Source organism: Aedes albopictus, chromosome 3, assembly GCF_035046485.1.
Source record: "Aedes albopictus strain Foshan chromosome 3, AalbF5, whole genome shotgun sequence".
In the NCBI taxonomy this organism is placed as follows: Eukaryota; Metazoa; Arthropoda; class Insecta; order Diptera; family Culicidae; genus Aedes; species Aedes albopictus.
The window spans coordinates 420,307,032-420,334,940 of NC_085138.1; the positions used below are offsets into that span (position 1 = coordinate 420,307,032).

At 44.9% G+C, this 27,909-nt stretch overlaps 1 protein-coding gene across 1 annotated transcript; it reads right to left on the reverse strand.

The window, feature by feature from the left end:
- Positions 1 to 128: 128 nt before the first annotated feature.
- On the reverse strand, positions 129 to 27,903 carry LOC109403373 (putative helicase MOV-10). The gene is made up of 4 exons (XM_029875740.2): positions 26,997 to 27,903; positions 26,666 to 26,945; positions 26,308 to 26,603; positions 129 to 2,776 (listed from the first exon to the last, which is right to left on the reverse strand). The coding sequence occupies exons 1-4, from the start codon at positions 27,563 to 27,565 to the stop codon at positions 1,258 to 1,260; spliced, it is 2,664 nt and encodes an 887-aa protein (XP_029731600.1). The 5' UTR covers positions 27,566 to 27,903; the 3' UTR covers positions 129 to 1,257.
- Positions 27,904 to 27,909: the final 6 nt, after the last annotated feature.

The following is a 27,909-nucleotide window of genomic DNA, read 5'->3' on the forward strand; positions in this document are numbered from 1 at the left end:
CAGATTCATTGGTATAGGGCTTGCATAGAAGCTTCCGTCCATATGTACAACACAGTAACTCAGCATCAAGCCGTATTAAGGACGCTTTGTTGACGTTTACATTCACAATAAATGTTAGTTGGGTATTCTCTGATGAATTTCTCCAAGAATTCTTTTCCGTAGATCTCTATGGGTTCTTCTGAAACTCCATCAGGAATTGCTTAAGAAATTCTTCTAGGAATTCATTTATAAAAAATAACGGAAATTTCTCCAGAGATTTCTTCAGAATTTTCTTCAGAGATTTCTTTAGAAATATTTCAAAGATTCTTTAATAAACTCTTCCAGTAGTTTCTTCAGAACCTTTCCCCGATATTCCTCCAGAAATTCATTCAATTCAGATAGATTTGGTAAATAATTGCTCTGGGGATTCCATTGAAAACTTCCACATTAATGTGTTCAGAAATTTCTTCATGGATTCATCCAGAAAATTCTGCAGGAATTCTTCCAAAGATCTTGCATTACTACTTTCAGTGATTCAAGCAGAAATTCCAGAGATCACTGCAGATGTTCTTACAGAGATTCCTTCAGAACTTTCTCCTGATATTCCTCCATGTATTGCCCCAGAAATGTATCTGTCATTTCCTCTTAGGATAAAGCCAAAAATTCCTGGACGGATTCTTTAGAAAATTAATTTGAAAATATTTCCTTGGAATTTCTACAGTTCACAATAGTTTTTTTAGGGATCTTAGCAGACGCTTATCTATGTGCTTCTCCAAGTATTCTTACAAGTTTTTTTTAAGAAATTCTGCCACAATTTTTTCCAGGAATACTTTCAGAAAATACTCCAATGATTTTATTAACGGATTTCTTCAAACATTTTTTTATACATCCCTCAATATTTTTTAATAAATTCCACCAAGGATTCCCAATAAGTTTCTCCAGGTATTCCTCCAGGAAGTTCTTAAAAATATTCCTCTTCGGATATTCTTCCAAAGATTCAGTAACAGATCAACTATGTCCGAGCTCTCCACATAGTGGAAACGTCAAAAAAAAAAAAAAAAGATTAAGTAAAAAAGACCTCCTAAGATTTATACAGGGATTCTACCGAAGATTTCTGCAGAAATTCTATCAGGATTCCTTTCAGAAATTTCGGTTGGGATAAATTTAATGAATGATAGCTGAAATAATATGTATGAGAATTACTGTACGATAATGATTTACTTAAAATGACATCAAACTTAACGCTCACATTTTAAAAAGACAACTTCACAACAGTAACTACATTTGACGATCTAGGTCGAGGCGGTAGAAGCTATCGATTATTGCGTGAAGTTCCTGCATATTAATCCCCTCGAACCAGTCGTCTGGAATCTCCGCCATCAGCGAATTCATTGACGCCACAGACTCGCCCGTCAAGGCAGTTATCGCACTATCACTGTTCGTTTCTTTCCCGTTCAACTTCGGCTTCCGGTCATGCGACCTGGCAATCGCTCCGTTTTGGCGGCAGAATTTGATAAACTTTTTCCACAACGGATCCAGCCCCAACGTTTCCGGATTACCGACCACAATCATGAGCGACCGCGCCCTGGTAAGCATAACGTTTAGCCGCGCGGCATCGGCCAAGAATCCTACGTTTTTGCACCGAGATCGAACGGTGGAAATAAGAATGATGGCTTTCTCTTTCCCTTGAAACTGCTCGACCGACCCTATTTCGATGTCTGTCCAATCCCGCGATGTGCAGCAATTCTTCAGATACCGTACCTGCTGAACGTAGGGTGAAACGATACCGATGTCACTCTGCGTTACCGACCTTCCGTTAATTCCTTTGTTCAGCAAATCGCCAACGTAGAACATGACCGTCCAACATTCCTTCCGGTTGAACAAGCTGAAGTTGTACTTGTCTTGTTCCGCAAGGCCATCAATAGGATGCAGAATAATTGGACATTTTCGGTTTGGCAGACGCCACCATCCAACGGCGCGCTCCTTAATGTCGTTTGGAGCCTTCGCTTGAAGCATCCCGTTGTAGAATTGCTGGTTGCAAAACTCCAGCAGTTTGGCATGAGAGCGGAAACTCTGACGTAGCTGCGATACAACCTTACCGTTGTATTCGTTCGTCTCCGGATCCTGAGCGTACAAGGGAAGGTTCATCAAACGTTCGAGCATAGACTGACCATGAACGGTTTGCTTGAGTAGCTCGTACTGCAAAACTGGCCCCAGCTGTTTGGGATCGCCCGCTAATACAATGCTGGCGTTGATTTCTTGGTTATGTGTGGCAAGTCCAGCTATCGGAATCAACGAGGTGATCTCCTTAGCACTTCCGCATTCATCGATGAATATATAGCTGAAGTGTTTGGGATTGATTCGCGCCTGCACCAGTCTACCGGCCATCGTCAGGGTAGTCACCACCACTCGGGAGCCGTAGATGTCCTCATGGCAGATGTTTCCGGTCGAACTTCCAGCCAAGTTGGAAACTTCAACAATATCCCAGTTGATTTCGTCGATCTTTTTGCCGCTGGTACGCGAAAAGTATCGGAAAATGCTGCTGCTCGGGATGACCTGCAGCAGACGGCAGGTCAGCTCGTTGGCGGCAAAATTGGACGTGGCCGTCACCAGGATGTTTGCAGTTGGCCGAAGCTTGTAGACTTGGGCTATGGCTTCCACCAGGGTAGAGGTTTTGCCTGTGCCCGGAGGCCCGAATAGGATGTACGGGGCCGGAAACGAAGTCTGGTTGACAATGCTCATGACGGCCACCATCTGCTCTTTGTTGGATGTAATGCCCGGACGGAACCATTCGAAGCTGGAAAACAGAAAGAAGTTAATTGAAATAAACTCAAAATAGCATAAAAGGGAGTGATCAAGTCGGGGCTTCACTGGCGGCCAGTCTACAACGGCCGCTATTGACAACGCTGGATCTTGATCGAAGGAAAAGTGTTCCATAAATGCCTTGATTATTAGGTTTCCTTCGATTTTAAGATGACACAAGAAAGTATCGGCCGTTCAGGGTTATGGAAAATCATGGACGAGAACGGCTTTTCTGAGAAGTTCACCAGACTGACCAATGCAACAATAGACGGTGTACAAAACTGACAGTCTCCCAAGAGACATGTTTTAGTCAAAAATATTAGGAGAGGTTCTTAGAACCATTATAAAACCAAAAAAAAACGTATTAGGTTTTATGGCGGCTCTGAAAACCTCTACAAGACTAATTGGCCATGAACATGTAGACCTACGCTTTAAATTATTTTCATTTAGTTTCACACTTAACGTCTATCTCTATCTATCTACGTCTACGTCTATCTATCTTCAACGGTTGTTGTGTTAAACTTGCTTTATGGAGCGCCAAGGAAGAACCTCCGTCGACAGCTGCATTTGCCAGATTGTTCTGCGCCTGGTCCGCCCATCTTGCACGCTGTCCATCCGGATCTCTTGCAAACACCAGCTTTCCAGGGTTGTTATCCGGCATTCTCACAACATGGCCTGCCCATCGTATCCTTCCAGCTTTTGCGACCTTCCGGTTGCTAGGTTCGCCGTAGAGTGCAGCGAGCTCGTGGTTCATTCTTCGCCGCCACATACCGTTCTCCTGCAGGCCTGGTAGCGAGTCACTTTTAGTGATTTGGTCACTATTTTCGAGTCAGTCACTAAAAAGTCACTATTTGCATGAAAAAGTCACTAAAGTCACTTTTTTCAGTAAAATGGTCACTAAAGTCACTATTTTCGTGATTCTGACAACATTGAGAATATAAGAGTTTTAGTAAAACAGCAATGCTAAAATTTCCTCAGAAACCTTGCTTTTAAAAAAATTTAGGCTGCGCCGCTTATTACAACATTATAATATCGACTTATTACAATTTTTGTCGTATTCGAGAGAAGTGATGATGGATTTGTAGCTAAGATTATATATGATTTTTAGCAGTGGCGCCTCGTAACCTCACTTTTTATCTGTTCAATGACCCTAAAACTTGCATTTACGGAGAACCCATGAACAGAATTATATTGAAAATGGACGAACACAACTATTTTCATCATTTTCTACAAGTTACAAGCGAATTTGATGAGAAAATTCAAGAATTTACGTTCGTTGAACACGTAGATTTGAGGTTAGGGAAACGCCACTGAATTTCAGAATTACTTTACTTTTGAAAAGTAACACTGAAATATTCCTGCATTTAAAATGTCAGTTTAATTATATCACCCTATGTCCATGAATTCAAAAACTAATTATGAATCAATGGTGCATTAAGTTTATTGGATTAAATCTTGATAGCATATAGTGCGTTGTAATCCCCCGAATTGGGTTATCTTGAGTTAATCGAATATTTTTAATTATTTTTAGAGTTTGCCAAACATTTTCTGTTACAAATGCGAGATGAATTTATGATGAAATTACTGGTCGTAGATGTGACGCCATTTATTCAGCAGCTTTTTGCTGAAATCCAAAAGAGTTTATGATGAACTTCATTTGAGAGTTTCTGATGAAAATCTTTATGCACGTGATATTTTATAACAATCTAGTGAAACAAAATGTGGTAGTTTTTTTAAGAGTATTAGGCTGTGTCGTCAGTAGCAGTAGGCGTGCAGTATTTGAATTTAAATATGTAACCCACAGCGACGCCTAACCCATCACAGTAGGCGTAATATAGATTTTGAATAAAATTTTCATTCCTAGTTTAACCGTCAACCGAAGTGTAGTTTTCTTTCTACGGCTCTTCCTAAAAGGTTATGGGCCAGGTGAAAAAGTAGGAAAAATCAAAGAAAAGTGAAAATGGCATCGCCGGAAAATGCCGCAGGAGTCCGCGGAATCGGTGACCCACAAGGAAACCCGAACGCAGTTCAAATTTCGTCAACGCTACCGTGCATCGAACGTTTGGCCGGCCGGGAAAACTGGACCACGTGGAAATTCGCGGTGGAGACATTTTTGGAACTCGAGGACCTTTGGGAAGCAGTGAAGCCGATAGCCAACCCTGACGGAACATTCCCGGCGGTGGACGCACGTAAGGATAGGAAGGCGCGTGCTAAAATAATCCTTCTACTCGACCCCGTCAATTACGTACACGTGAAGGACGCAAAAACGGTATGGGCGAAGCTTGAGGCGGCATTCGAAGACACCGGCCTGACCCGGCGTGTAGGACTCCTCAGGAAGCTCATCACCACCACGTTGGCCGCGTGTGACTCCATCGACACGTACGTAACACAAATCGTTTCAACTGCCCCCCGAGCAGGGAATGAGAACAAACCTATAACAAATTGATAACTCATTTTGTTATTGATAACAAAATGAAATCAAAACAAATTTTCGTTCCCAATTGTTTTTATTTAATATCAAATTGAGATATCATTTTGTTATCATTTCAAAAACTCAATGATAACAAGATTTGATTTCAAAAATCCAAAATAACATGCTTTATTAACATTAATTATTTTGTGAATATAATATTTGTTAAATCTATTTAGCTGAGTGTTGTACTTCCATATTGACACAAAATTTATAATTTGCTGATTCTGGGTAATGGTCAGGTCATGCTGTTGATTTAAATTGGCTTGAACTTTAATAAGTCTTTTAAGGGCGACTGGTCATTATCGGCAGCGTTGTTCTCTTCATTATGAGGAGTTTTTCATCGGCCAAATTGCCTGAAACTTGGTCGTATAGCTTAGCGTGGATGGGAAAGATTTGAGGCCAACGTTGAATTCAACAGGTTTCAAAAAGCCTTCCATGATGAAGAGAACAAAACTGTCCAGAATACAAAAGTTCCCCAATATCAGTTATATCAATCTAAACATATTGTCAAATAAAAAAGTTGAACTACAGGGTGATTATTTCTCCAATTCTATATTTATAAACAGCACCATTCGCAATTTCGTAAGGAAATAACGAGAGTTCCCCTGTTCAAAATTTTCTCACACTTTAGGTCGTTTGGCATATACATAGTCATTTGGCAAAATAGTCGTTTGGTATAACAGTCGTTTGGCATTATAGCCGATTGGCATGATGTTCATTTGGCATAATTCTAAATTAAAGACAAATGAAGTTGGATATTTGAGGAGGGGCCCATATAGCCGAGGCGGTAAACGCACGGGTATTCAGCATGACCATGCTGAGGGTGACGGGTTCGATTCCCGGTCGGTCCAGGATCTTTTCGTAAAGGAAATTTCCTTGACTTCCTTGGGCATAGAGTATCTTCGTGCCTGCCACACGATATACACATGCAAAATGGTCATTGGCAGAGGAAGCTCTCAGTTAATGACTGTGGAAGTGCTCATAGAACACTAAGCTGAGAAGCAGGCTTTGTCCCAGTGAGGACGTTACGCCAAGAAGAAGAGAAGAAGAAGTTGGATATTGCCAACCGAAGTAATTCACGGTCTTTCTACTGTCGAAGGTCACATATTTTACCTTTATAAAGTTTTCTCGCGAGAAAAAGGGTTCGTCGTAGCTCCGTACAATGATCCCATGATGTCTGATACAGTTTTGTTGAAAATAATACACTGAAGTTTTTTTTTACGCGGTTTTTTTTACGCGGTCCGTCCTAAAAAAAACCGCGTTATTTCAAGACCCGTCGTAAAAAAAAACCGCGTTATTTCAAAAACCGTCGTAAAAAAAATCCGCGTTTTTTCAAAAACACGCGTAAAATAGTCAGCACCACATCTAACGTGACTTGACTTTTTTTACGACGTTTTTTGAAATAACGCGGTTTTTTTTACGACGGGTCTTGAAATAACGCGGTTTTTTTTACGCGGTTTTTTTTTTACGCGGGACCATTACCGTCGTAAAAAAAAAACTTCAGTGTACAGATATTTATCATACATGAAAATGATAAATGCCATTTCACTTATTGTTATGCCAAACGGCCTTTTTGCCAAACGACTGTTATACCAGATTATGCCATTTGATCATTATGCCAAACCCGATAGAATTAATGAAGCAAAATATTTTTCCAATCGGATGCCTTATTTTTTCAATGTCATGATTTTTCTCCGGGTAACGAAGGAAAGAGCTGAAAAGCCGAATGCGACTCAATTCGTTGCTCGATGTCATTTCATTTGAGTCCCGATGCCTGTGGCTCTGGGATGTCGTGAACATCTCCCACATTTGTTTTACATACTGCAGTGTATATAATCAGAAGGAAAAGCTGAAATATAATTATACAAAAATATTACGTGCAGTTGTCCTTTGACTCGAAATTTACTTTTCTTTGTAACTTCAATGTCCATCATTAATCTTTTAGTTGAATCATGGTATAGTTATGCTGCATATCTATGAAGATATCATATCCGATTCCCATACTCGATAATACTACGCTATTAATAGGAGCCATATTCTGATCGTATCAAACAAAACAAGTTTTCAATCACAAGATTCTTCTGAATTTAAAATTAGATCTCATTTAAATGTTTACTTATTCATGTAAATTAATATCTAATAAAATATCAAAATGAATACTAAATTTGTTATAAATTTTTAGTTATTACCCTATAGATTTGATAACTCCCTGAGAACTGCGTATGATATCAAGTCGTAAAATGTGGATAACAAAATGAGATATCAATTTGTTATCAATGAGAACTCATTCTGTTTTCAATTAGACATTCCAGTACATTATTTTGTTATCATTTTTGTTATGTTAACACTTAAGTCATACAAAATGAAAACTCACTTTGTTATCAAAAATCGTGATATCTAAATAATTCAATTTGTTTTCAATTAGTTCTCATTCCCTGCTCGGGCCACCAGCTCCGGGGTGTTGGATTCGACATATCGGAAGAATGGGTTGGAACGTTGCTGCTAGCCGGACTGCCGGAGGAGTACAAACCGATGATTATGGCCCTGGAAAGCTCTGGAACGGCGATCACCGGCGACAGCATAAAAACCAAATTACTCCAGGAAGTGCAGACGACGAGGGACAAGACAGCGTTTGTTGGCAAAAAGGGCCCGCCGGCGAGAAAACCGCAAAGCGCACACGAGAAGTCAGCCGAGCAGCCGAGGGGACCCAGGTGCAAACGTTGCAAGAAGTTTGGACACATCGCCCGAGACTGTCAAGCGAACCGAGGGTCAGCTTTCAGTGCAGTTTTGTCGACGAACCACGGCGCAGATTCCACAGCGTGGTATTTCGATTCAGGAGCGTCGGACCATTTCACCAACGATAAAAGCCTTCTGGTGAACGCCAGGGCAGCAAGCGGCACAGTTGTGTCAGCGGATAATGTTGCTATGACCATCGTAGCCACCGGTTTAGCGAAACTGGATGCAAATTGCTCTCCCGAAAGCCCACCGATAGAAGTGAATGATGTGAAATTCATCCCGTCGATGTCGAATAACCTCCTCTCGGTAAGTCAAATCGTTCGCCGCGGCCACGTGGTGCAATTTTCTGCAAGCGGTGTGAAGGTGATCGATCCATCAGGCGTCGTCATAGCAACGGGTTGCCACGATGTAGAGAAAGGTCTGTTTCGATTCGATGAGAAAAAGTCGTCGTCGTCGTCGTCGCTGGCGTGCACATCAAGTGGTATGGAAGTGTGGCACAGAAGAATGGGACATCTGAACATCGGCGGACTAAAGCAGCTGAAGGATGGACTGGCTTCTGGCATCGAGTTCAGCGAGGCGAAATGCGAAAATTGCGTTATTTGTGCGATGGGAAAACAGTCTCGTCTACCGTTTCCGAAAAAGGGACATCGAGCCAGCGAAGTGTTGGAGTTAGTACATTCCGACATCTGTGGACTCATGGAGGAGTCGTCGTTGGGCGGTAGTCGGTACTACATATCCTTTACCGACGATAAGACGAGGCGTATTTCCGTTTATTTCTTGGAGAGGAAATCCGAGACGGAAGTTCTGCAAGCATTCGACCATTTCCGCACTCAAGCTGAGCGTCAAACCGGACGCAAACTGAAGATTCTTCGAACGGACAATGGTAAGGAATACATTAATAAGTCTTTCCAGAAACGCTTGAAGGAACTGGGCATCCGGCACCAGACGTCGACGGAGTATACCCCGCAACAAAACGGTTTAGCGGAACGCGTGAACCGGACAATTGTCGAGAGGGCTCGATGTTTGCTGCTTGAGGCGAATCTACCCAAGGCATTCTGGGCCGAAGCGGTGGCAGCTGCCACATACTTGGTGAACCGTTCCCCGACCAGAGGGCACAAGCAAACGCCGGAAGAAGCTTGGAGTGGCCGCAAGCCGGATTTGGCGCACATCCGTGTGTTCGGTGCCAAGGTCATGGCACACATCCCGAAGCAAAAACGGCGCAAATGGGACGCCAAATCGAAGGAATCCGTTCTCGTAGGATTCGACGAAGACACGAAGGCATACCGCCTGTACGATCCTGTGTCCAGGAAGGTCTTCAAATGTCGTGACGTCGTCTTCATCAGTGAGCCGTCTCATGTGCCGTCACCAAGTCCGGCATCTGCTCCACTTAGGAAGCCTACACCAGTCCGTACGTTTGTGAAGCTTGACTTTGAAGAACCACCAGGTGAAGTCGTCGTCGTTCAGTCGCCCGAACCAGATGAGCGACCCGATCCGGAAGAGGTTCAGTCCGAAGATGACCAGTCGGACGAGTCCGATGCTTCAAACTACTTTTCGCAAGCAGACACCAGCGAAGGCGATCTTTCGGATGAGGCATCCGGTGACGTGACAATCATTGCGCTCCCCCCGCAAAAATCTTCATATCCACCCGAGTCACAGGTGTTGAGGCGCAGCGGCAGGGAGCGCGTTTTCCCAGGCAAGTATCATGACTTTTATCTTCCGAACAAAGGCCTGCCCTCCTACCAATTTTCAGAACAGCATCAGGATCGATCAACCGCCGGTACTTCACGAGTCGCATCGGTTCCCGCTGCGAGCCAGCAGCAAACGCAACAAGGAGCGTCGACCAGCAACTGTCTCGTGAGCAAGGGCTGCGATGACCCCCGCAGTTTCACCGAAGCGTTGCGATCCGCAGACGCTGACCACTGGAGAGCTGCAATGAAGGAAGAGTATCGTGAGTTAATGCGAAACAACACATGGGAGCTAGTTGACTTGCCACCCGGCGAGCGTGCAGTGGGCTGCAAGTGGTTGTTCAAAACCAAACAGGACGAGAAAGGAAATTTCAAACGGCATAAAGCGAGGATTGTAGCACAAGGCTTCACGCAGAAGTTTGGTGTCGATTACGACGAAGTTTTCGCGCCCGTGGCGAAGCAAGTCACGTTTCGCGTGCTGCTGACTGTCGCTGCCCGCAACAATTGGGTCGTGAAGCATGTGGATGTCAAGACGGCGTACCTTAATGGAGAGCTGGATGAAGTCATCTATATGCGCCAACCCGAGGGTTTCCATTCCGGAACCGAACGCACCGTTTGTCGTCTAAAGAAGAGCCTATACGGCCTCAAGCAGTCCGCGCGCATATGGAACAAGAAGGTGGATTCCGTATTCAAAGCGATGGGGTTCGTTCAATCGAAAGCCGATCCGTGCCTATACATCCGGAAGAAAGGAGGAACATTCACGTACATCCTCATATACGTGGATGACATGATTGTCGTTACACAATCCGAGGAGGAGTTTCGTTCGATTTTGCGGCATCTTGAGGAGGAGTTTGCCATCAAGAACCTTGGCGATGTCCGACATTTCCTGGGGATGCAAGTTGAACGTTGTGAGGATGGATTCAAGCTCAACCAACAGGCGTACATCCAGAAGCTTCTCGGAAGGTTCAGCTTAGAGAATGCCAAGCCGGCAAAGACTCCGCTCGACCCAGGCTACTTGCAGCTGAAGGAGGAGGAGCAGGAGCAGCTTCCGAATAACAGCCAATATTTGAGCTTGATCGGAGGATTACTATACGTTGCCCTACATACGCGTCCGGATATTGCGGTGAGCACCACAATCTTGGCGCAAAAGTCCAGTTGTCCAAATCAGCAAGACTGGAACGAAGCCAAGCGGGTGCTGAGGTATTTGGGAGCGACAAGTCACTTCAAACTAGCACTTGGAGCTACCACCGCCGGTCTCTCGATGTATGCTGATGCAGACTGGGCCGGAGATCATCGAGATCGAAAATCGAAATCTGGGCATTTGATCATGTTCGGAGGAGGCGTCATTCAGTGGAGTTCCAGGAAGCAATCGTGTGTGGCCTTAAGCTCTACCGAAGCTGAATTGGTCGCGCTCGCAGAAGGATGCCAGGAACTCATCTGGACGAAGCGTTTGCTGGAGGATGTTGGAGTGTCTTCTTCTGATCCCGTTGTCGTGTACGAAGACAATCAGAGCTGCATAAAATTGGTTGAGAGTGACCGTATGGAGCGCAAAACGAAGCACATCGAAACCAGATTCTACTTCGTTCGTGATCTACACCAACAACGTCAAATTGATTTGCAGTACTGTCCGTCAGAAGAGATGCTCGCCGACCTGTTGACCAAGCCATTACATCGCGTGCGTTTGGAGACCCTCCGGAAACAATTAGGAGTCAATCCAGATCTGCACGAGGAGGAGTGTCGTCAGTAGCAGTAGGCGTGCAGTATTTGAATTTAAATATGTAACCCACAGCGACGCCTAACCCATCACAGTAGGCGTAATATAGATTTTGAATAAAATTTTCATTCCTAGTTTAACCGTCAACCGAAGTGTAGTTTCTTTCTACGGCTCTTCCTAAAAGGCTGACACAAATTTCAATTTTCTCTCATGTCACCCCCCCCCCCCCCCCCTCCTCGGTAAATTTTGGTCAGAATTCGACATTTTGAAGGGGACGCAAACAAAATATTTAAAATTTTTATAAATTCTAAGGTGAAATTAGAGTCGTTGAGAAAATTTCTTAACAAATCCGTTGAGTTTGGCGATTTTGCCTAATTGTTTGGGTAAATTTTCTTCAAATTACATTTATTATTTATCATGCCCCCCCTTGACGAGTCAACGAGCAAAGTGACAAAAGATGAAAATCAGATTTGTTCCAGCCTTATTTGGAATTTATTAATTTATTTTATTTATGTATTTTAACAGAGTGAAAACTTGAGACACCTTTATTGGTTGGTGGTTGACAAAGGAATGATCTAATTTATTTTCTAAAAGTCATACATCGAATAATCAAAGGTTGCTATGATCTATTGTACTCTAACATCCCGCCTCAATTGATCAATCCCAGCATCGTCCGAAGTTTTCCAAATCGTGGAGCAGCAAGGCCTTTCGTCATCAAGTCCGCTATTTGAACCTCGGTTGGCTGGTACTGAAGTTTGATCTGCTTCTGTTGGATCAGGTCTCGCAGGAAAAAGTACTGTATATCAATGTGCTTCATTCTTCTATGCTTTCTTGGTTCTTCACAGATGGCAATGCACGGCTGATTGTCTTCATATACAGTCACCGGTAAGGCAACTGACACGTCGAGCATCTTCAAGAGGTTCACCACCCACATCGCTTCGCAGCTAGCATGACAAAGAGCCATGAACTCCGCTTCAGTGGTCGACAATGCCACCGACGTCTGCTTCCTGGTTGCCCACGAAATCGTTGCGCCATGTAGCTTCACTACGTACCCAGAGACGGATCGCCGGTCATTTGGATTGTTGCCCCAGTCCGCATCGGCAAACACGGAGAGTGTTTCCGAATCCGTCGATCGCCGGAAAGCCAAGTGATAATCGGCAGTAGCTCGCAGGTACATCAGTATCCTCTTCAGGTGTGTCCAATGTTCGTCCGTCGCGCAACACTGGAAACTCGCGAAGTAACTTACCGCTGCGCAGATGTCCGGCCTTGACGTCACCATCAGGTACATCAAGCAACCGATCAGCTCCTTGTACGGCTTCTTCGTGAACCGTTTCGGATCTTCACACTTGAGTAGCTTCAGATGAGGATCCATCGGTATAGCAGAAGGTCGACAATCTGCCATCCCGAACCGCTGCAGAATCTTCATCACGTACTGCTTCTGATCAACCGTCATAACGCCCTTCGTTCTATTCCGGTTGATGTTCAGTCCAAGGAAACATTTCACGTCATCCAGATCTTTCATCTCGAACTCTCGGGACAATCTTTTCTTCAATCCGTTGATCGCCGCAATCGAGTTCCCAGCAATCAGGATGTCGTCAACATATATAACGAGGTAAATGGTCACCTCTCCTTCCGACCAGTGGTACAGACAGTGGTCGTGCTGACTACGCTTGAATCCGATGCTGGTGATGAAACTATGGAACCGCATATTCCAACTCCGGGATGCCTGCTTCAGTCCATAAATCGCCTTGTTGAGCTTGCAGACCAGATCGTTTCCCGCCTCAAAGCCTGCTGGTTGCCGCATGAAAATTTCTTCCGTCAATTCGCCATTCAAGAACGCGGTTTTCACGTCCATTTGATGCACGTACAGGTCCCGCTGGTTCGCCAATGCTAGCAGAATCCTCAAGGTCGTCATCTTTGCCACTGGCGAATAAGTCTCCGAGTAGTCGAAACCTTTTGTTTGCGTAAAACCCTTCGCAACTAGTCGGGCTTTGTAACGATCGATCTTACCTTCACCGTCACGCTTGATAGTGAACACCCATTTGTTGCCTACAGGCCGTCTCCCAGCGGGTAGCTTGGTCAGTACCCACGTGTGGTTCTTTTCCAGAGATGCCATTTCAGCTTCGATTGCGTCCTTCCATAGGGGCCAGTCATCGCGCTTCTTCAATTCCTCCATATCGCTTGGAATATTGTCCACATACTCTTCGGCGTTCAGCGCGAAAGCCGAAATGTTGTAGTCCTCATGCCAGATAGGAGGTGCACGATTTCTACAGCTTTTACGCACCTCAGTTTCATCCAGATCACCTCCGGCAGCTTCGTCCATCAACGTATCATCCAGGTCATCTTCAGCGATAGCTTCAGGCTCGTCATGGATCACTGGCTCATTTTCGTCCTCTTCTGCGACACGAGCCGGTCGGTGCACACAGTCTTGAATCACGATCAGCTGCTCTTCGTCATTTTTGCTATCGTCCAGTGGAGCCGGACTCATCTTGCATTCGTTGAACACGATGTCACGAGCAACGAAGACCTTCTTTCCATTCCAAATACGGTACCCGTTTGGTGCGTATCCGACGAACGTCGCCTTCTCGGATTTTGTGTCCAGCTTCTTCCGCTTTTGTTTCGGGATGTGGACGAAACATTCTGACCCAAAAACTCGAAGATTACTTACGTTGGGCTTTCTTCCATTCCAGACTTCATACGGAGTGCGGTTTCCATCCACAGCAACGGTCGGGCTACGGTTGATTAGGTACACCGCTGCATATACAGCTTCGCCCCACAAGCGCTTCGACACTTTGCTTCCAGCCAGCATGGCCCGTACCTTCTCGACGATGGTTCGATTCATCCGTTCGCTCAAGCCATTTTGTTCCGGTGTGTACGGAACCGTCATCTCCAACCGGATACCTTTTTGCCGACAGAACGTTTTCACTAGCTTACCGCTGTATTCGCCTCCATTATCGCAGCGAAGACGAGACATCCTGGTTTGGAAATGTGCTGTCGCCATGGCCTCGTACGTCTTCAAACACTCCAGCGCTTCATCTTTCGACCTCATCAAATAGACGACCGTCAGGTGGGTGTAGTCATCCGTGAAGGTGATGAAATACCGGTATCCGTCCCAGGACACAGGCGAGATGGGACCACAGACGTCGCTATGGACTAGCTCCAACGGACGGGTTGTCCGCTTCGCATCACGACTGACAAACGGATCTCGTGTTTGTTTGCCAGCCAGGCATGGCTCACACACCACTGGTGGCGAGCATCCAGGTTTCACGCTGCTGTCCAGATCCAGTCCATCCACCATTTTCTTGTCGATGAGCTTCATCAGGTTTCCGCTGCCTAGGTGACCAAATCGTTGATGCCACAACTCCATTTCCTTGGTTATTTTTCCCGTTACCATGGCATGTTTTGGCGTTGCTAGGTAATGGAAATCCATCGCGTACAGAACACCAACTTGCTTTCCGGTTGCTACAACATCCTCGTCTTCGTCCTGAACGACAACCTTCCCTTTGTGGAAAATTACCTTCTTTCCAGCACTTTCCAGCCGGCGTAGAGACATCAGATTCAGCGTCAGCTCCGGGACATAGAGCACATTCTCCATCCGGATGCGGATCTGCTTGCCGTCGACAATCGAGTACACGTTGATTTCGCCACGTTGCCTAGCGACCAGTTTGACACCTTTCTTCGCTGTTGCTATCCATACAGGCTCTTCTAGCACTTCCAGATTTTCAAACAGCTCCCGTTGATTGGCCATGTGGTCGGACGCCCCGCTATCCAGGTACCAGCGCCGCGATTCTTCATCCGAGATCGCCCCAGAATCGGCAACAAACGACACAGTTTTCGCAGCAGCGCCAGCGCCGACTTTCGTAGGCTTCTTCCTCTCGTGGTTCCGGACCTGCTCTTGACGCAGTCCAGATTCCGGGCATTCGGCTCGTTTGTGGCCAAATTTTCCGCAGCCGAAACACTTCAGTCGACACTTTCCACCGGACTTACCAGCAAACGCGACGTCTTCCGGTTCTTGATTCGATGAGCTTCTTCCCTTGCGCTTCGATTCGACGTCCAGGTACTTCCCTTTCACGAATTCCAGGGTCAATTTCTCCGAAACCGCCTCCATTGCCGTGTTCACCGACTCATACGACGACGGCATGGTCAGCATCAGGTGGCACACGATGTCCTCCTCGTCCATTTTCGCACCGGTTGACTTCAGTTCTCGAACCAACTGGTCGAAACGAAGAAAGTGGGACTCCAGACTTGAACGCTCGTCGTGCTTCATTTCCAGCAGCTTCCGTTTCAGCATGAACCGGTTCGTCAAGCTCTTCCGCTCGAAAACTTCATGCAGTCCGTCCCAGATTTCCTTCGGACTCCTCTTGTCTTTAATGTATTCCAGGTGACTATCCGCTACCGCACCGATCAGGACCGAGCGACACTTGTTGTCCTGCCTCTTCCGGCACGCTTTCTTCTCCTCTTTTTCTTTCTTGACAGCCGCCGAATCCGTTTCCAGGATTTCCCAGAAAATTTCCTCTTCCGCTTCCTCTTCGACACAGTGCGCGATTTCCAGCTGTTCCAGGAATGCCAGCATCCTGAACCGCCAGTTGTTGAAACCCGTCCCGTCGAAAGGCTTGATCTTGAGGAACTTCTCGTCGTCTCCCATCGTGGCGGATTTTTTCAATCGGCTTCCAGAATCTTCTCGGTTTGGGTTCACTGGGCCCACAACCTTTTAACAGAGTGAAAACTTGAGACACCTTTATTGGTTGGTGGTTGACAAAGGAATGATCTAATTTATTTTCTAAAAGTCATACATCGAATAATCAAAGGTTGCTATGATCTATTGTACTCTAACAATGTATTATTTATTTTATTTATTTAATGAATCCAGAAGTTTGTTCAAATCGTTTCTTTAAACATTTCTTCAAGAATCTTTTGTTCATATCTGAGTTTTTATTAGTGCCAAAACCAAAACGTCATCATATATGCGATGATGAAACTCAACAAAAGATCTGCCTAAGTTTCTCTCCCAAAATGTGCTCTAATACTGTAATGTTTTCTCAAAAATTCGATCAGTTTTTCATTTGGCCCTTCAAGATAAGGAACATATTAGTTTCATCAGAAATTTATAGATTCATTCAGTTCCAGAATTTCCTCCAAAACATTTTAGGCTATATTTTTTAGGAGTGTAGTATGAATATCTTCAGTATTCTTGACAATTCAATATTTACATTTACTTCACCAAGAATACTTTTAGTAATTTATTGTCGGGGCATGTGACAGAGCTTTTATCTAAAAATCTTTTTGAAATCTCTACTTTAAATTCAGCAGTTTTATTCAATTAAAACCTCCAGTTCCGCGAGCTTTTTTTACGAAATCTTTACTCGAATTTATTGCATAGTAACGGAGTAATTGCAATGATTGCAACTGCTATCATAATTTATATTTGAACTGTTATTCAAATTACAACAGCTGTTAAAAAACCTGTTTTGGTAAATAACAACACACTTAATTTTGAAAACCGTGTACGGTAATTTTTTGACGAAATTAGAACATCAAATATAATGGATTGTTTACCTTTTGCACCCGTTTTTGATAGTTGTAGTACTGAACTTCATCAACAAAATTCAAAAAAATCAAAGGTGTCGTATGACCAATTCATGCTTTGTACCAAATCGCCAATGCCGTACAATATGTACGATGAGGTGGTATTTTGATACTGTCTCCAACAATCAGTTATAAACAAAGCTTTTGAAAATAGGAGAATATAGTTGAGGCTTCTTAAATTGAACACTTTACAAAACAAAAAAGGATTATTCAAACAATAAAGTATTCACGATCATAAACTCTGGGACTTAGCTGAAAATTATAGATTGATTTTCTAGGTAATTTGGTAATTCATCGAATGTTCAGCCTACAAATTCAGTTTTCCAATAACTTTGAGGTCACTATTCAGTCACTATTTGGTCACTTTTTTGATAATTTTAGTCACTAAAGTCACTATTATTTTGTCACCTGATCGCTACCAGCCCTGTTCTCCTGGGCTCCGCCAAATATGCCCCTTGGCAAACGGCGCTCGAACACTTCAAGTGCTTGCATGTTCTTCTCGAGCATGGTCCATGTCTCGTGTTCGTAGAGGACCACCGGTATTATTAGCTTCATGTACATGGTACAGTTGGTGCAGGAGTGAATCTTTTTCGCCCGCAGCTTATTCTGGAAATCTTCCACTACCTCAAACGTGTCTTCGTCTATCGTAGCACTGTTGTCTAGGCTTGCCCTGTCATTCGTGGTTTCATCCGCTAGCATGAACTTCGTTTTCGACGCGTTCACCATCAGTATGATGTCTTCCACCTGCGAGGGCTTAACCTTGGCCTAGCCGCCTCTTCCTCTACCCGCTGCCTGCTGTTGTAGTCGATACTGTAGCGAATCGCTGTGACTATAGCCATCGTGATCGACTCCGCTACATTCCGACTAAAGGTACTCTTGGTACTGACATTAGCCAGATCGACATCTAGCATGGTTAGTGTATCTAGCAGGATCTGACTCCGCTGGATCGTGAAACGGCTGCCCCATTCCACGGCCCAGACGAAGTCACCTGCTATTACCACCGGCCTTTGCTCTGTCACGGTCACGGTCGTCATACAGTCTAGCATCTGCGCTGCGTGAACTGCTCGATCGGGCACCGCGGAAGCGCATAGCAGCTACAGAAGAAGACCTCGTTTACTTTGGCGATCAAGAATCCCTCATAGGTAGTAGACACCAACTCTTGGACGGGATATCTTTCCGTCGTCCATATCGCCGCCATTTTTACCTACTCTTAAGTATATGTATTCTTTTGCTGGAGGTAAAGGCAATTTACCTAGTGTGAGTTTAATCGATTTACTCAAATTTGGCTTATTGGACGGAACTATAGGATTGCGTCAGAAGAACTCAATTTTGGGTAGTTTGGCGGTTGCGTGTGGCTCATGCAAGGTTAATTGGCATACTGACCAGTCAACCTTTAGCTTCATGTGTCCCTGCCAGGCCCTTCCGTAGCCAAACGGCTGCGGTGCTCATTTGGTGTCCGTACGCCCCTTTTTCTGCTCTCTCTTCCGCTCAATGGGGGTCCTCCCCCTGGTCCTCCCTACTTTGTGGTTGCGTAGGGCCTTACAACGATCGCAACCCCCTGTTCCCTTTCATCCGGGACGGGCCAGCCTTTTAAGCCCCCTCCCCCTTCCCAGCTTTCCGGAATTACTGCCGACCTTCGGGATTAGTACAGCGTCCGTTCGCTCGTTGCAAACCCTCTCGTTGCAACGCTTTTTAGTTGCAAGTCCGCTAATTGCAAAATTTGACAAGTTTTTGCAATTAAAAAGCAATCATGTGTCAAATTTGTACTGTCAGTCATGCTGTCAGTGCATTTCGATGCACTTTAGTGTCAAAGTGACGTTGCAATTAGCGAATGGCATTCGCTCGTTGCAAAGTAAACATTTTGCAACGAGCGAACGGTCGCTGTAATCGCCTAGCCTTGCGGGCATCACTTGGCAGCTCCTCACCTGACAGCTACCTCACCCGCTTCGGTGAGGGTTCTGTAACATTAGCCCGAATGACACTAGCCCGACAGACACTAGCCCGAATGCCACAAGCCCGAATGTAACACTAGCCCGAATACCACTAGCTCGAATGGTAGCATAAGGTATTTTGGGGAATACTGATTAACAATTTCAGCAGAGGTTTATCCTTCTTTAAGTTATCGGCTATTCTTTCAAGTTTTATTGATGCAAATCGTTTTAGCACCATCATCGTTTTAGCGCCCCGGCAGAGGTTTTTCCTTCCTTGGAACATACGCTGTTCTTCCATATTCTATTATTACCAAAATACTGATAGATGAATTTCGATTCGGGCTTGTGGTATTCGGGCTAGTGACATTCGGGCTAACGGTGCATTCGGGCTAGTGTCGTTCGGGCTAGTGTCATTCGGGCTAGTGTTATAGAATCTTCGTGCTTATGAAAAGCAGTTGCATGACACACTCTTTGGGCTACCTGTGAATGCGATTGCCTCCGTCTGGGGGTAGACGTCGTACTGCTTTCGCCGATTCTGCCCTGCTGCAGTTTCCACAAGTTTCTCGTAGTCTTTCTTGGCCTCGTTCATCGACTTTCAAAGTCGCAACAGGGCCTGTTCAAGGCCCTTACTTGAGCTTGAGCTTGATTGACTGCCCGTGGAAACTACTCCAGTATCGCCAGACCAGCTACACTCACACAAGGAACCAATGAGATATCTGCCGGGACTAAGCAGACATCTTCAGTGTGTGAGCGTTGGTGATTCTCTACTTTTAGGCGACAATGGCGCCTGTCACGTCAGGTTGCAGGTCAATGTGGGGAAGGGGAAGGAAGTGATGATCGCAATCATTTTGTACAGCGGCCGTTCGCTCGTTGCAACATGTTTACATTGCAACGAGCGAATACCATTCGCTAATTGCAACGTCACTTTGACACTAAAGTGCATCGAAATGCACTGACAGCACAAATTTGACGCTTGATTGCTTTTTAATTGCAAAAACTTGTCAAATTTTGCAATTAGCGGACTTGCAACTAAAAAGCGAGCGAAAGGACGCTGTACATGAATTGTATATGTAGAGAAGAGAAAGAGATTGAAAGATACAAAGTAGGAGGAAAGGGGCGGCCAGGGATTGAACCCAGGACCTTTCCTTACTTATGTTGGCCTTCGACGACACAAGTCGATGATTTTATCAAGTTGCTGCACAGCCATTGCAGGCAGCCCGTCTCGATTTTGGTTAATGGCCCCCATAAACCACGCTCCGTCCTTTATCGCCTCCGACAGGCTAACCGGGGAAGGAATCGGACTTACGACGCTGGCACTGTGTGCACAGCTACCTGCTGCTATATCCTCATCTCTCCTTAACGGTAACCTAGCCGAACAATCTTGTCCAGAGGATGTGTAGGGATGAGTTTGACTGGAATGCCGTTTCAACGGCTATCACCCCATCCTCTTGGAGCTACAGAGAGGAGGTTACGCGTGGACTCGGAGAATGGCTAGGGTTCGCAGTCGGCAACGTAGGTCCATACCAGAGCCATGCGGTCGAAATCGACCCTTACAGCGGTTAAATGGCCACGGGGAGAACATCATGGTAGCGTTACTGTCGTTGCGTCGGTCTACTAGGTTGGATCCGAGCCCACCGTTGGAAAGGGGTCCTCGGCAGGGTCGGGGCAGGTGGAGGCCTTATGTCGGCACGTCCTTCTGTGCAGTTGGAAGCAGGCGTGGTGTCGACCCTACCTGCCTTCCGAAGACAAAGGGAATGGTAAGGACCACTCGGGAAACTTACTTAGTACCAGCATGCTACCTTGATGGACTCCCCAAAGCGAGTCATCGATGTTCGTTTCTGTGCTCCCATCGCAATCTACCAGACCAGCTGACGAGCAGCAACGGTCAAGGCACAGCGCGGTCCGGAGCGTAGGATCCCCGGAAAGCACAGCAATTATGTTTTCTTTTGCTGTTCCTGGCGATTCCCAGCAGATCGAAACTTCAAATTTATGCGATGAGTGTTCCGTTAACCTACATACAGCGACGCGGCCAACCGACCAGATCGTGAACGTTGGATTACTGCGGTGGGAATTGAATGACTTGCCCGAAGGAAGGATGACTTGCCCGTAACAAATGGATTTTAAGACAAAGCGAGGAGCAGATGGGAAAAAATCCCGGTACAAGACCAGGCTTGTGGTGAAAGACTGCCTACAACGTCCAGGAATCGATTATGCAGAGCTGAACTCGCCCGTAGTCCGGTAGTACGTAACAATTAGTTATTTGATGGCTCTGGCGGTGCAGCATGACCTAGACGTGAAGTAAATAAACGCCGTCACGGCGTTTCTCCAATCCGATCTGAAGAAAGAAACCATGGATCAACCAGAAGGATATAAAGGTCTGAATGTTACGAAAGGCGCTATTGGCTTGAAACAGTCAAGCAGGGTGTGGAAGAGACAGCTAGATGAAGCGATACGGCAGTTTGAACTTTCCCGATCCAACGTGGACCCTTGTCTGTATTACAAGATTAACAAGAAGCAGATGATTTTCGTTACAATCTATGTTGAACAACTTAGATTGAAGAATTAAAAAAAAACCTGAATAGTCCCTTCCAGATGAAGGATCGCAGGGCGGCGAAGCTATATAGATCTAGGACTTTCGGACAGCTTTCCTTTTCTAACGATGACATCCCAATCGTATCACAGAAATATCCATGAGACTTAAACACGTAGACACGTTTTCGAGATATCTACATGTGGTGGAACTGAAGTGTACTGACGCGAAGAGTACAAACGCAGCACTTTTCAAGATTTTTTGGACGTGGGGCCTCCCGTTAATTATCCAAAGCGATAACGGCCCTCCTTTCCAAGGAAATGAGTTTATAGAATGCTGGGAATCGAAAGGTGTAAGGATTCGCAAATCAATTCCGTTATGTCCACAAACGAATGGGCTAGTAGAGCGACAAAACCAGGGAATCATCAAGGCAATGGCAGGAGCAAAGAAGGATGGAAAGAGCTGGAGAAATGCGTTGGAGATCTACGTTCATTCACACAACACGTTGAAACAGCACTCCCGATTGGCCATCACTCCGTTTGAATTGCTGGTCGGGTGGAAGTACAGAGGTACTTTCCCCTGTCTCTGGGAATCAGCAACGGGTGTTGACGGTGAAGAAGTACGAGAAAACGATGCAGTGGCAAAGCTTATCAGCAAACATTATGCAGACGAACATAGAGGAGCCAAAGACGCTGATATCGCTGTCGGAGACAAAGTTGTTGTGGCCATCTTTCAACGCAACAAAACTGATCCTACTTTTTCAAAGGAGTCGTATACAGTACTGGCTAGAGAAGGCGCTAAAGTTGTCATTCGCAACGATAGTGGGGTACAAATGACGAGGAACGTCCGGGATGTCAAGCGCGACTCTAGGATTCCGGAAGACCCGGCAATCGCCGCTCGAGATAACGTTCTCTACAGCAACGGTATAGAAACAAAAAAAAAAACAAACCATTTTTTTTAAGAAACTATTTTCTCAGATAACCTAAATAAATTTTAATTTCAGAAAATAACGAAGAAGACGAACAAGATGAAATCCGTTCTGAAGAAATGCACGTCAACCAGGAGACCAAGCGTAGACCAATGAGGGAATCTCGGAAACCGGAGAACTTCAGAGATATGATTTTGTACCACGTGTTTTCATGAAGTGTAGGAGTAGAGAAGAATGTAGGGAACTTGAAGGGTGTAGAGAATAGTGTATAGAACCTTAGAAAAGAAAAAAAAGAGAAATTCATGTTTTGATGATCGTAGCAGGCGAGTTGACGAAAATGAAAAATTTGAAAATTCAGTTTGTTGGTTACTTTCGAAGTGAGTAAATGTTCAGAAGTTGAATCTGTGTGTTTTCTGTGATTTCAACATCATATGCGATCGTGTGTTGACTGGGGTCGCTCCCCCTGGATGAGCCTGATGTCCGCCTACCTCCAGGTGATCGCTCAGGTTTTGCACCGCCATGATATATCCGATCAAAGTCTCGAGCCCATCCTGTTTCGGCTATGGGGTCGCGCCTCAAGGGTAGCTAAATATAACGTGCGGAACGGCTGCAGGAAGAAGCAAACGACTACGCACTACGTCAAGTGCTGAGACGAGACTCGCGAAGACGGTCTTCTTTTTCTCCACTTTGTTATTTTTTTCTTCTTCCTATCTGTGTTGACATTATGTTTTGGGCTGGTGGTTCAAACACGTACGTGACCGCATTAGGGCTTGTTCATAAATGTCATAACGCTCGCAGGGGTGGGTGGGTGTCCTTCTTGGTGTTACAGCCCGAACAAATTATTTTTCTTCCCATACAAACAGTGTTACGAAGGGGTGGGTGGGTGTTAAAATAGGCCAATTTTGGCGTTATGATATTTGTGAATGAACCCTTACCTCACATGCAGTGTGACTGAATCCCATTCATGCACAACATCATGTTGAGGTGAAATTTTGCACCGCCAACAATCGCCAAGCAAAGTAATCATTGGAATATTTAGTTTTCAATTTATTTTTGACAGTACAGTAGAAGAAAATGCTGCTCGGAGTGAATTTTGGCTTTAGAATTTATCTCGGATAGCAATACTTTCCTCGTTTTAGGTAACGTAATCAAACGGGCTACAACTGACAGCTCAGTTGGGCTGCACTTGACGTTGCTTTTTTTCCTCTTCGCGAGTCTCGTCTCAGGTCAAGTGCATTCCCCTTCAAACTGCGCTGCAGTCTGGCCAAGTTCTCTGCATGTGAATATTCACACGCTTGGGTTGTGTTAGTAAAAGAGCTGGTGAACAGTGGCCAGGTTTCCGGTAAATGTGGGTAACTCCTTTGCAATAACTTGCCGGGCTGCAATCTGTTGCGGGCTCGGTCCCCAACAATGCTGATCAGCATTCTGAGCGAGATTCTCTCTCGGACTCTCGGTGTCCAGGTTTCCACACGCTTGGTAGTGTGCACCTGCGCCGGCACCATCCTTCGTACTACGAGTGCACATCGGGATCGCAGCTCGTCTGATCGACCGCAATCTTTTAGATTTGTTGGGAAGAGTTTTCCGGGCTCTTTTGAGACACACACCGGTGATTTCCAGTGTTGATATGCTAAAATTAGGAATAATTAACAAATTTACCATACATTGGTCACCCAAATCTCCACGTCGGGCGGGCCATCTATCCCAAAGATGTTTCGCAACTCGTATTTCATAGTATATATGTTCAAAAAGCTAGCTTAATGTTGCGAATAATTCTTCATCGGTGGTACTTACTCACGTTGATTGATTTATCTTTATTTGAGAGACTTTCAGCCCTTGGCTGGTTCGTCTCTCGGCTTACTCACGTATTGGTACCGTAAACCGGGGTCAAATTGATCAGCGGGGTGAAATTGATCACTCAGGTACTACATTGTAATTCCATACTAGGAACGCTTAAGCGTCGTAATGATCTTAAACTTTTTACGTCATCTGATTCGTAGATGTCTAGAGATGAGTGTAGACTTTTAATTTTTTAGAAAAATGCTAGTTTTGCCTTATTTTTTCAAGGAATCTGCAATGTATTTCTCATTTAGCTGAAATCATTGCTGCTAAACAATCAATTGCAAATAGGACTTCCCGTGAATTCTCTGTTTTAACATTTTTGTGGAGCCTTGGTTGGGATGTTATGCAGCTAATCAGAACATGAAATTGTTATAAAAAGTTCATTTTATGAAGAAATAGTCATTTATTGTAGTAGAAATCACTTATTTCAAATGAAATTGCCTACCTTTAGGCGTTTAAGGGGGAAATTTCGAAATTTAATTTGCATTTAAAGTATTAAATTCACTAGTTGTAAGATTTTAGACGCGTTATTCGGTTTTAGAAAAGCAAAATTAAACGGTGAAGGAAGTTTTCCTTTCCAACCGATGCTTAATTGTATACTGATCAATTTCGCCCCAAAGTGGCATTTCCGATATTTTGATATTTGAAGTTATTTAACTTAAAGTTTAAATTTGCTGAACAAAATTCTGTCACGTGGTTCCATTGAGATCCACTGGGTACTGGTTTTACAGAAATTCTTTTGGCAATATTTGAACAGACACTGATGTTATCCGCAAAAGTTGTTTTAAAGTGATCAATTTGACCCCGGATTACGGTAACCCTAGCTAAGCCCAATGTTCAAAATGACACATATTGCCCATTTTACTGGCACTTTACCAGATTTGCTGGTACACTGAAACATACTGGAAAAACTTGTAATTAGAAGGCACAAAATGTTGCTAATTGACAAATTAAGAGATGAAATTTGTGAAAAAAAAAATCGCGTTCTGGTGGGATTCGAACCCACGACTCATCTCTCTTTCGGCTTAGATGCCAATCCACAGCACACTCCCGTTTGTGCCCACTGACTACAAGTGAGAACTGCGCCATGTGACGCGTCTAGCGAATACGGAGTCGTGGGTTCGAATTCCACCAGAACGCGAATTTTCCACAAATTTCATCTCTCAATTTATCAATTAGCAACATTTCGTGCCTTCTAATTACAAGTTTTTTCAATAAGCCCAATGTTACTATTGAATGGCACGCACTATATCAATAGCGACTATGTCCTAACAAGCTGTCTTGGAATTAATTTAGGAATGATATTGAATATAAATCTAGGGGCAAGACACTGTGCAAACAAGAGTAACTCTGAGAAATTCTGAGTAACTCTTTTCACCAATGATCGACGAAATTTGTTGAAAAACACCCCTAAAACTGCAAGAGGCGAGATATCGGGCAATGTTGTTTTGATTTTGCGATGAATCAGGCAACACCCAAGCAAAAACGGGAGCAATCCGGAGGAATTCTGAGCAACTCTGTGGAGAAAAATGTACTCTCCAGCACAGTGTCTTGCCCCAAGATATAAATACTTACAGATATGATTTACTTCAGGCGGTAGTGAGCAAACGTCAAACAGGAGCAAATACGACGCCAGCGCAGTGAGTGGTCAATCGACCTACTACAGAACATTTGAATCATCCGTTAAAAAGGTTATCGATGGGAAGCGAGCGGAGTGTGACATCTGTTTCTCTGTGCTATAACAGTACGGTTTATTCTATTCTATCATCATTTCCCCGTGCCCTATCTGCAATATATCATACCCGGGTTGCCAGCAGCGGTGGACTGGCTTGACGTTGGACACCGCAACAGTGGTCAAAGCCGGAAGGATGCGGTGGGCAGAGCATGTTGAAAGAACGCCGGACAACAAACCTGCAAAGTTGGTGTTCACTACTAATCCGGTTGGCACGACAAGAGGCAAAGCGCAGGGACAGAGAAAACGATGGGCGGACCAGATAGAGTGAGAGAGATCAGGCGAGCGTTGGTCGTGACCGGACGTTCGGACAGCTTTCCTTAACTTACGGTGCAATCCCAATTGTATCACACACATATCCATGCGACTTACCTGTCAATAGCCTCCACAGGACCGCCGGTAACTGCCGTGGGAAAGCAAATTTGCTCGACCAGCGGTTCCTTCATCAGTTTCAGCGCGGTTTGCTCCAGCTGAAACGTGGTTCGGTCCACGTGAAACACGACTCGTGTCACATCATCGATATCAACTCGCTTTTCCACGAGGATTACGATCATTTCGGCGGTAATTTTCGAAACATATCCGAACACATTTCTGGGCTTTTCTTCCTTGACGAATTGTACCCTGACGTCTTCACTCAGCAGGGACGGTCTTACGGCGAATTGTTCAATCTGGAAAATTGATATTTTTGTAGATAGGTATGTGCTATGAGGGTACATCCTAGATCATTTACCGAAATGTTGTAATGCAGCGGAGATTCCGTCGCTTGGATCACTGGTTTCTGAAGTGTGTATTTGCTGAACTCCTGCAGCAGGTGATGCAGTTCGATTTGGTTTAGAAGATCAATTTGTTGGCTGTAATTGCTCGGCGAAAACTCCTGCTTGGAAGTTTCAATTAGTTTCAGAAGATCTTTCTGCATAGATGAATCATCGATCTTGAAGTGGTTCATGTACAGGACCGAAACTAATGGCGATATTATAAACGGGCGCAATTTGGTCAGATTGAACTCGGTCCTACAAAGAGAGCATTTAGAATGTGTACTGGCATCATACCACTGTAAGTACCTCTTCCCGTTAACCTTCGACTCATCCTCCATAAGGCGATACTGTTCGATGATCAGCTTACAGTGCTCTCCGGAGTTATCATCCCCCGGCTTTCCCTTCAAAATTACACGATAGGTTCGGCCGACCGTTAGCACCATCTCTCCGACTGTGACAATATCCTTGCTGATACCCTTTTCGAGCGCTGCTCCTAGAAGCACCGGCTTTTTGACTAATATTTTCCCAAGCTTTCCGTCGGCATAAAAAAAAAGAACCGAATCCAACCAGACCGGTACGTCGCTTCGGTTTCCGACGCCAATTTGAAAGGTCGAAACTCGGGTTTGCTTCACAGTCAGATGGAATGTTTGGTTCTCGGATGATGTTGGCTCACTCCCAAACATCTCGGGACAAATGGGACAATCCTTCAGCGGATATAACTGGTTATTGCATTGCAGCGCTTCGATAACCGTACCGGTAAACTTGATGTCCCACCGGTGATCCAGGATTGGGCACTTTCCACCGTTGATAGGAGGTTCGGATGGGCGCGACTTTCGTTCGTCATCCTGTTTCGTTCCGGAGTTTTTAGGCGCCATCGTTCCAAAACACTCGATACTACTAACACTGGAAGGGAAATTGACGAGCACCAACTGCAACTACCGGAATTTGGCTTCGGATGGAACAACCGGTTTCCGCCGTAAGCAAAACGAGCGAGTTGTTTACATTCGTCGATGCGCGCCACTGGTACACACTCGTTTACATTTGCACACATCGGGCGGAAATTAACATAAATTTTGTCTGAAGCACGCTAAAAAATAGTACTCTGCCAAAAAGGTGTTTGAATGGTTTGAACGCACTCTCTCGCTAGGATAGGATGCGTCACACGTAGATGTAGTCAGCCAATTTGAGACCAATTTGCTGCCAAACGGAGACTGCAGTC

What these genes read in the sequence shown, in the direction of transcription:
- LOC109403373 (XM_029875740.2), bottom strand. Translation starts at nt 27,565, where the DNA reads ATGGCGCCTAAAAACTCCGGAACGAAACAGGATGACGAACGAAAGTCG. An exon ending in CGCTGCATTACAACATTTCG is followed by an intron (nt 26,604 to 26,665) that starts GTAAATGATCTA and finishes TCAATTTTCCAG; the next exon opens with ATTGAACAATTCGCCGTAAG. An exon ending in CCTGTGGAGGCTATTGACAG is followed by an intron (nt 2,777 to 26,307) that starts GTAAGTCGCATG and finishes TCTGTTTTCCAG; the next exon opens with CTTCGAATGGTTCCGTCCGG.